The 9914-nt window shown below is 33.6% G+C and overlaps 1 protein-coding gene and 1 pseudogene across 2 annotated transcripts; both read left to right on the forward strand.

Moving 5' to 3' along the window:
• Positions 1-308: 308 nt before the first annotated feature.
• Positions 309-1957, forward strand: LOC120165532 (40S ribosomal protein S11-like). Of its 2 annotated transcripts, XM_039175045.1 has the most exons (7): positions 309-372; positions 463-503; positions 577-677; positions 1279-1423; positions 1570-1659; positions 1762-1888; positions 1940-1957. In XM_039175045.1, exons 1-6 carry the CDS (start codon positions 361-363, stop codon positions 1850-1852), a joined length of 480 nt encoding a protein of 159 aa, XP_039030976.1. In that variant the 5' UTR covers positions 309-360; the 3' UTR covers positions 1853-1888; positions 1940-1957. The 2 variants fall into 2 exon arrangements, with proteins under 2 accessions (XP_039030976.1, XP_039030975.1); XM_039175044.1 differs by lacking the exon at positions 1940-1957 and having other exon boundaries at positions 1762-1919.
• A 5345-nt stretch (positions 1958-7302) lies between these two features.
• On the forward strand, positions 7303-8469 carry LOC120165323 (annotated as a pseudogene).
• Positions 8470-9914: the final 1445 nt, after the last annotated feature.

A 9914-nucleotide genomic window follows, 5' to 3' on the forward strand; every position in this document is an offset into this window, starting at 1 on the left:
AATACTTGAAACCATTATTAGTTAAAAAAGTGCTATTACTTGAAATTATAGTAAAAGTATATATAAAAAATTTGTATTACTAAAAATTAGTTATTTTTTATTATTAATAATATTTCAAGATTTTTTAAATAACTTCTATTTCTTTTAATGTTTAAATTTTTTTGTATTACCATATATTTCCTGATCGGGCTGAAACTAGGCAGCCCACCAATGGCTCCATTAAAAGCACCAGTAAGCAAAAAAGAAAGGAATTTGCAAATGAAACCCTATATATATATATATAAAAGGCGGCTGCATTTTCTTGCCGCTTGCAATTAGGGTTTTTGCTGCAGTAACTAGTAGTCCACTCTTTGCTCAGCCATGGCGGAACAGGTCCACATTTCTATCTCTATTTCCATTTTCTCTGTATTTTCTTTATGTTTTGGCACTGCTTTGATCTTTCCATTTCACTACGTGTATTAGACGGAGAAGGCGTTTCTTAAACAGCCAAAAATATTTTTGAGGTAATTAACTTAATTCTTTTCTTATTTACTATTTATTTCTAATTATCGTTTTGAGACCATTCCTCTCTCTCAGTTCTAAAAAATCTGGGAAAGGAAAGAGACCTGGGAAGGGTGGTAATCGCTTCTGGAAAAGCATTGGATTAGGGTTTAAGACACCCAGAGAGGCAATTGAAGGTTTGTTTACTGTAATGTGATTTGTAGGATTAAAGTTTATTGCAATGTAATTTTTTTTTGCAACTTGGTTTACTTCTTAGTCTTTGCATGGTTCCTCGCATTCATCACTGAATAATGTTCTCTGCTCTCCGCTAGAACTTTGATTCTTAAACGAAATAGTTTGGGGTTTGGAGTAATTGGTTTATGGTTTAATTGATGGTTTGGTCCTTAATGGACCATTTCAACTTGCAAAAGTCCTTATTTGAGCATGTCTTAAAGGTTTAGTCCTTATTCGCTATAGGGTCTTGATGGTTTAGTCCTTATTCGCTATAGGGTCTTGATGGTTTAGTCCCAAATTGAACATTTGGCCTTGATGTTATATGTTTTTTATGACTTTTAGTGATTTTTCTCAGTCATAGGATACAATGTGGATGTCATATCTTTTTTTAACATGTTTCAGATACTTTTGCTTAAACAGTGTGTCTCTTTGTTTGGAAATCTAACATTGTTTAATTTTTTCCGTTAATGCATTTTCATTTTACTGTTGTTTCATTCTTGTTCTTTATTTGTTTCTTCAATTGGATTTGTTGATACTAACATTGGGGGTTTCGCCATTGGTTAGGAACATATATTGATAAGAAATGCCCATTTACCGGCACTGTTTCTATCAGAGGCCGTATCCTTGCCGGCACTTGCCATAGTGCGAAAATGGTGAGGACCATTATTGTTCGAAGGAACTACCTTCACTTCATCAAGAAATACCAAAGGCAAGTTATCCTCTTTTCTTTTTAATTTTAATATCTTTGTTAATTTGCTAGATATTTTGGTTTATATTATTTGCTGGAGACTGTGATTCACATTTGTAAAAACCTCTAATGTATGTCATTTAATATTGTTTCGCAATTGTTTTCAGATACGAAAAGAGGCACAGTAATATCCCAGCTCATATATCCCCCTGCTTTCGTGTTAAAGAAGGGGATCATGTTATAATCGGGCAATGCAGGTTCATTGTTTGATTTCGTTTCATCCTTTTCATTTTTATTGTCTCGATTTTGCCCTGACCTCCCCATCTCCGATATATTAATGAATCGATTAAACTTTGCAGGCCGTTGTCGAAGACAGTGAGGTTCAATGTCTTAAAGGTCATTCCAGCCGGGTCTTCCGGTGGAGGGAAGAAGGCTTTTGCCTCCATGTGAAAGGTTAGCTTTTGAAATGCGAAATTGTAAGGTGTATTCACTATATGAACTTGGTGTTGGTTTTGGTTTAATTGTCTATTTTGGTGGTGAAATCTCCATTGTTACAATTTAGAGGAACTAATTATCTTTTTGTTTTAAGAGATTGGGTCAGTTTCACAGATTATCTCAAGCTATTTTGTCAGTGATTATGATATATGAAAAAAAATATTTTTTTCGAATAGTCTAGGGTGATCATAAGGGGTTCTATTCGAGATTTCTTTTAATTATTGACAAAATACACATAGATGTAGTTGTTTAAACTCGAAATTTATATAATGATTTACACTCTTTCGTATAATTAAGTTTTTAATTAAAGACATCAGTATAAATTATTTATTTTTTATGTTAAGGTTATATAAACAAAATATCAAAATTCCACTTCAAATAGAATTCATCAAGTAGTTTTAATGATTAATAGGAATGTTATTCTCCCTAAGAGTTTTAAGTTTGAGTAGTTGCGTCTGTAATGTATATATGCATTGTCAATGATTAAAAAAGATTTTGAGTAGATATTTTTTATAACCACCACAATTAAAAAAATCAATTGAATATAGTGAGTGAAGTGCAAAATCTAGGAATTGCAAGGTATAAAGCAATGGGCCTCACCATATATACACCTACTACCAACTTTCCTTAATTATCTACGATCTCTTCCATTCTTACCACCCCTCCTTTAACTACTTTCTAAAATAATCCTACTAACCTAAACCCATAATTTCCAATCGAATCAATTCGGATTAGTTTTTTTAATCGTTGTATATTATTTGATTAATTTATTTTGAATTTCATTCATTTTATATTTAAATTTTTTTTTATCCAATCGATTATATCGACTTTTCTAACATCTAAGCATGTTGTTTGGATTTAATCCACAGGTCAGAAACCAAATCTACATGCATGAATACGTGTTTAACTTGTAGTTATATAATGGTTTTATTTAAAGCTCTAAAAATCCAACAACCCATTGACTTTAATTTTAAGTCAATATAGATTATCTTAATTTAGATATTGTAATATCTAATATCCAACAACCCCTCTTAATACTATAATATATATATATATATATATATATATATATATATATATATATATATATATATATATATATATATGGTTCTATTATACAATGTGAAACTCTTTTAGTTTTACATAATTTAAGACCGTTAGATGAGTACAAATAGATGGATGAGAATAACATTAGAATAACATAGGGGAAAAGAATAAGGAATTAATGTCAGCCATCTATTTTCACTAATCTAACGGTCATAAATCTGTGTAAAACTAAAAAAAATTACATTGTGTAAGTATATTCTAACCCATATATATATTCAATGATGAAGTTAAAAAAAATTAAACCACAGTATGAATTAAAAGAAAATTGATGTTAATATAATTATCATTTGACACCCTAATGTCTTGCGCAACGTGTTATTTTTCATTCGTCACCAGTTAATTTAGAAAAAAATTAGATGATCCTTATTCCCATATGTAATGGGATAAGAGGGAGGTAGGATAGTAGGTTGCCCCTAATACCAGGTTGAGAGCAGCTTCTGTAGAAGACCTCCAAATTATGAAATGCCCTCCGTGATGTCGTGGGACCAGTTAATTTAGAAACCTACACAGAAATTAAAATATATTATAATCATTGAACAACTACAGTGAATTAAAGTAGGGCTGGAAGAATAGATAAGATGAGAAAGGATTTGGAAACACTATTGTAATTATCCACAGAAGAAAGGGATAGATGCATTATAATATGACAAAGTCTTCATAAATGTGAAGAAATGGGCTCTTTCCTTTGGACAAATGATTCCACAACCAGAAATTTCTTGGTTTCTAGGATTGCCTACATCCTCATTACATACTTTTACAAATATTATATACCCATCAACTCAAAGCATCCTTTTTGACATTTCTTTCCTGCAAAATTATCCCCCACATTGCCTTATCAACTTCATTGTTTGGTCCAAAGTCTAAATCAACTTACATTGAATTTCGATTATATTAAACTTGTTAAAGTTTTACCTATATTGTTTCTTTATTAATCTATAAAATTTAAATATGAGATCTTATTTAAGAGACATCGAACTCTTTACTACTCGATTCAACATATGTTGATCATAGAAAATTATATTAGCAGAGGTCCTATTAGTATCTATTCCTCCAGGGGGGCCATATAAGAATTGACTTAAAAAGGAAAAACAAAGAGAGTAAGAGCTGTAAATCAAAACACAAAGGGACCAAACATTAAGGATTCCATGGGGACATTCTATGAGTGCAAAGGAAGCAAAGTAAGAGAATGAGAAGGCTAAAACCTACCATTTTTCTTTCTTTCTTTTATGGTTTTAACTTTCAAGATTGGGTGGTCAAAGTCTTTAAAAACTCTGAAAGCTTTAAATGAGATAGGTAGAATGCATGGTTCTTCTATGCAAAAAGTTTAAAATGTTTTCTGATGATATACACAAGAGTGGCGTGATGTCCAAAACATGATAATTTTTTTTATCAGAGACGAAATTAGGATTAAATATTGAAAGAGGCTGGATGTATATTTTATCTAAATCTATTAGATTTTGACTCAATCTGATTTGATCATGTCACTTTTTTTTCTTGAAAATTCGGATTGAGTTTTTTGGAGGATGGAATCAGATCACAGGTCGAGTCAAGTTTGAGTTTAGGATTGACCCGAGATAATATTATAATTACCCTTTGTATATTTAAAGATAATTACAATAATACACCTCCCTGTATTTTTTCCCAGTTAAGTCCTATTTTATAAATAAAAATAATATATATGTCAAGTCCAATGCTAGATTTTACCTCAAAATTTGAGTTGAGTTTTGGATCGGATTGAACTCTCTTAAATTCAGATCTATTCGAGTGGAAAGGTTTAATTTTTGGGTCAAGTTTGAGTAAACTAAAAAATCATACTTAACCTGATCTATGATCATCTCTTAGAAAGGCTAATTATGTAAATTTAAAATAATAGGAATTCATTAAATATTTAATCTCAAGAATTTTGAGAGGGGTCAGATCTCCTTCCGCTCTCTATATGCTTCGTCCCTAAATCTTACATAACACCATTTATTCCTAAACTTCAATTCCCACATTTGTTTTTGTCAATTGTCATAATGTTTTTGTTAGTAGAATTGTCGATATTTAATTTATTAACATTAGATCTCTTAATTAAAATCCAGAGCTTGATTTCTAGTTTTGTGAATTGATTAAATTTTTTGAGTAGTCTTGAGTGATTACAAGTTAATATTCGTTCATAATTTTTCTTATTCATTTTTTTAGAAGTCTTGAATTCGAGTAGTCATGTCTATTGAGTGTGTGTTGTCAATGACAAAGAGAAACTATAAACAAATATTATCTTATAATCAACTCAGACTATTTAAAAAATTAAATAGATTAAATTATGAGAGTTGTTTTTATAACAAATTTATAGGGTAACTGTTTCTCTTTATTATGTTTTACTTCCTTTACAAGAAAAAAAAATCAACAAATATATATAAAGATGAAAATTCTTTAAACTTTCCTTATCTTGACTCCGGGATTTTGGCCTCACCTTATCACAAGTTTATTTTTTTAATTGCATGGAATTTGCTTTACCTTTTCCTTATTTTCTTCCACCTTAAAGAGAGAGAGAAAAAAACCCTTTAAAACCTTGACTTTACAACAGATCAAATTGGTTTATCTAACAATGCCAAGGCTGGGGAAATTGCAGCACAGTTTCCTTGTCCCTATTATTTGGATAAATATCATTAGCCGAAAGAGATGGTTGTTGCTAGTTAGATCCGGCAAAGGCCACCCCTGCCGGTGTAGGTGAGCTAAAATCATCTCACCCTCAGTTAGGTAATAAACAGTCAATACTGTATCTAAAAACAACTCGAGTTCGAGTTCGGTTTATATTGACACCAATGGTCGTGATCTTAGTTTTAGTAACTTATTCTCAAGATTCAAGGCTTGCATATACATGGACGGATATAAAATTTTATGTTAAAGAAAATAAAAATAGGTTGTCAATAAAAAATACAGATAAAAAATCTAAATTGTATAAGAATATGAAATTTTCAAAGGATGTTGGTCTCTGTCAGACCCTAATTCCATCCTGCTTATAGTAATGGTTTGTTGGTTTTTTTAACGTGTCGTGTGTCTTATTTGTGTAGCTAAATAGCTATTCCTATTATTCCTGCAATTCTTTGCCTTATTCTACTTTACTATTCAACTTTTATTGATCAAAATCAATACTTAATTACCATATCATCCAACGTCAACTAATTGAATCAAATGATTCAATTACTCAAACGGTCCATGAGAATGATCACATGCCAAATCAAATCTTCCAAGTAATGCCCTACCCATCCCACATCCCATGTTCCCAAATTCTTTTAATGTTTTTTTTTTATAATCATCAATATCTTATATAGATACAATAGAGGTTTTCATAGAATCATTCATTTCAATTCAGTTTTTTCATTCACAATGTTAAAATTCAAACTATTAAATTTATTTAAAAGATTTAGTATCTTATCCTATTAGACCAACTGATAATTGATTGAACACATATTATTATAGGTTATCTTGAATATTGTTTGAACTAAAATTAAAATTTTGAAATTATCTCCATAGAACGATCTTCGGAAACTACCAATTCTCTATCAGTCAAAAGTCTCCAATCGATTTCTCTCGTTTGTTGGAGTTTCCAAAGAACTTGACTCCCCATACAAAGGTCCTCCAAAAATTTATTATTTATAAACAAGACCTTTAGACATAATCTCTAACATACTTATGTGATACGGCAAAATAAAAATTTAAAGTCTAACTATCATATCTACTTAGATTGTGAACCTACAAATAGTCATACAACTTATACATGCACTAAGGGTCACTATGAATACCCTTAATTAAGATTTAAAAGGGGGATGGACCGCCTATAACCAACCGACTCTCTTTCTCATTCCTCATGATAATTCACTCTTTCTTTCTTTCAAATACTGACCAACAATTATTTTCTCACCAACTACAATTCTGTACCAAAATTAGAAGAGATAAACTATCAACAATTAATGAATAAAATTTATTCTCTTTAATAATTTTTTTTAAAATATAACAAAAAAATAAACTAAAATGTATGGATTAATTTGATAAGTTACATATAGAAAATTAATAAAAGAATTTGGACCTATAAGCAAACAAAAGCACGAAGCAAGGAGTTAACCGAAATTGTAGTAAATGAAAGGCTTAGGTGTACGACTCACGATATTGAATTAGCCAGCTGTTGGTTCGTTGAAGCGTCTTTAATTCGGTTGAGCTGCGGTTGAGTTACCTCGCTCTCTGCCGCGTCTTTAAATTCTGCGACACCCCATTTACTGCCCCCCCCCCCCCTCTCCTTTCCACTTTATTGCAATTAAATGCTCCCTCTCTCTCTCTCTCTCCTCAAAACCACAGATATCTTTCATTCCATAGCCCATACGATTCTATGGCGTCGCCGCCTATGTTATACGGAGTAATCGGAGGACCTGGCTCCTCCGGGGATAATACTGGAACAGAACGGTCGCATTCTTCGTCTTCTTCATCCGAGAGTGCGAAGCCGAGTATAATAATAATAATTTTGATCCTTTCGATAACGCTGATTGTTTCGGTTTCTCTCTGTCTTTTTTGCGGCATCTGAACCGGCGTTGTTTGCGTCACCTTTCTCGTTCGACGACTTCTACTATTATCGCCTCCGCTTCCAGTCACCGTGTCAGTCCGGAGAAGTCGCCGACGGATTTGTTGCTCGATTCTCTTCCTCTTTTCACTTTCTCCTCCATTACTCGCCGCTGCAGCAATGATTCGACCGGTGATTGTGCTGTTTGTTTGTCGAAGTTTGAACCGGAGGATCAACTCAGGCTGCTCCCTCTCTGTTGTCACGCGTTTCATGCTCACTGCATCGATACGTGGCTTTCGTCAAACCAGACTTGTCCTCTATGCCGTTCTCCACTCTTCACTTCCGAATCGGATCTCATCAAGTCATTGATTCAGTCCTCTAATGCGGCTGCACCTATCGGAAATGGCAGCGATAGTTTCCGGCTTGAGATCGGCTCGGTAAGTCTCCGACGACAACCAGGCTCGGAATCAGGTGAGCAAAGAAGGTCTTACTCCATCGGTTCTTTTGATTACATTGTAGAGGAAGAATCAGAGGTGACTAGGAATCAAACTCATCAAAGAAACGTGTCCGATAAGGAAGATTTCGCCGGTTCTGAGGCAATTTCGGAAGTGAGCCTCGCCGCGGAGGTAGCCACCGGAAGGAGTTGGCTTAAGGATTACGTTGATAGGCTATCTTCTTCGTTATCGTCTCGAGTGTTATCATTTCGTAGCTCAGGCAGGTTCTCTACCGGGAGCAGTCGTCGAAGCGATATCGCCGGCTCCATCGGCGGTGATTATGACGTGGAAGCCAATCGCATCGGCGAGGAGATCAGCGAAATGTTCCGTTGGTTCTCAGGGGTATAATAGTACAATTAGAATTCCAACTTTGACGTAGGGACATGTCCGCCGTTTCCTGTTTTTTGTTTCGATTAGTTTACTCTATCTTTTGCTCATTCCACTCTGTTCCGGATCGGAAATATCGTAATCCGTACGTCAACGAGTGCGCAAAAAGGTTAAGAAATGGAGTGGACATCGCAAAAATTTTGAGTGCAGGTGATTTCCTTTTTTTTACCGATTTACCCGCTGTAGCTAAAGCCATGTAGACTTCGGGGAAGAGAAACATTTTTACACTCCCTGGTAATTTTTGAATTAAAATCGGTTTAATGATCATCCGATGGTTCACATTTGACCTTAAAAATCTAACGGTATTAAATAATGAGTATGACATTTTTGTTAATAAACTATTACACTATAGAATAATATATATAGTAAAAACATATTCGTCACACCCAAAATTATGGCCTAAATTTTTCTTAAAATTTATTATGAGGATTAAATTAAAATTTTAAGATCATAGTGAAATTTTGATTAAATTTGGATCTAAACTAATAAAGCCTCTAAACCTAGAGGACCTATATTATAATTATACCATTTTCTAAATTTGGGTTAAAAACTCAAAAATAAGAAACTTTTCATTTCTGGAAAATTTAAACCCTTCTCCTCTCTCTCTTCAATCTTTCCTCTTTTAATAGAAAATCTTTAATTGACGTTTTGTCGCCAACCGTTATTCCGTTTTTTATACCTCTCGTACCATCGTGTTCCTTCCATCGTCTTGAGTCCACCGGTTCTATCTTGTCTACGTTGTCGCCGATGTATGAGAGGTGAGGAAGATTAAGTTTCTGATATTGCGAAGTCGAGCTCTCCGCCATTCACAATTGTAAATCGAGCTTGATAAGTGTCTCAAAATCCCTTAAAATACATATAAGAATTTTTTTTTCGTAATTTTTCGACCTTCGAAGACTCTGCACGCCCCAACGCGCCTCTGCTGCGCGTGGGGAAGGTCTAGCGCCTTGTGGGCTTCTAGAAGCTGACCAACCAGCCTGTCCGACCTGACTTGGTCCAACCCAAACCTAACCGATCAACTGTTGACAACCATTGATTTTTTTCGAAAACCTCTATCTTGATGTTTTTCGACGTCTTGAGTTCGATTTTACGATCCGTTTTGCCAAATTCTAATCGAAAAGCCATGAATCTAGCATGTTAATCCGAAAATGCTTAGTATTTTTAGCATTTGTGCTTATTTATTTGAGGTTTGATTATGGAATTGATTCGAGTATATAATTTTATGGTAATTGTGTTTTCCCCGACCGAGGGTCGATTAGATTTGATACTTTTCGTCCGTTAGATCCACGTTCTTCGAGAATTACTCGTAGATTTTTGTAAATTGTTTAAATAAAGGTTATTATTATTATTCATATTAGGATTATGATATAAATTTTTTATTCGAATAATTTAGCGCTGCCGCTGATCATGATCGGAAGACTCAGTAGTAGGCTTCCCTATCAGACAACTCAAACCGGCATATGTGTGTTTCCTAATGGTGTTACATTACTGTTTT

Source organism: Hibiscus syriacus, unplaced genomic scaffold (genome assembly GCF_006381635.1).
Source record: "Hibiscus syriacus cultivar Baekdansim isolate YM2019G1 unplaced genomic scaffold, ASM638163v2 tig00111582_pilon, whole genome shotgun sequence".
Classification (NCBI taxonomy): domain Eukaryota; kingdom Viridiplantae; phylum Streptophyta; class Magnoliopsida; order Malvales; family Malvaceae; genus Hibiscus; species Hibiscus syriacus.

Excerpts from the sequence above, each read along its gene's own strand:
- LOC120165532 (XM_039175045.1), top strand. Across the intron at positions 678-1,278 it reads ACCCAGAGAGGCAATTGAAG|GAACATATATTGATAAGAAA; the intron begins GTTTGTTTACTG and ends GCCATTGGTTAG. Across the intron at positions 1,660-1,761 it reads GTTATAATCGGGCAATGCAG|GCCGTTGTCGAAGACAGTGA; the intron begins GTTCATTGTTTG and ends TAAACTTTGCAG.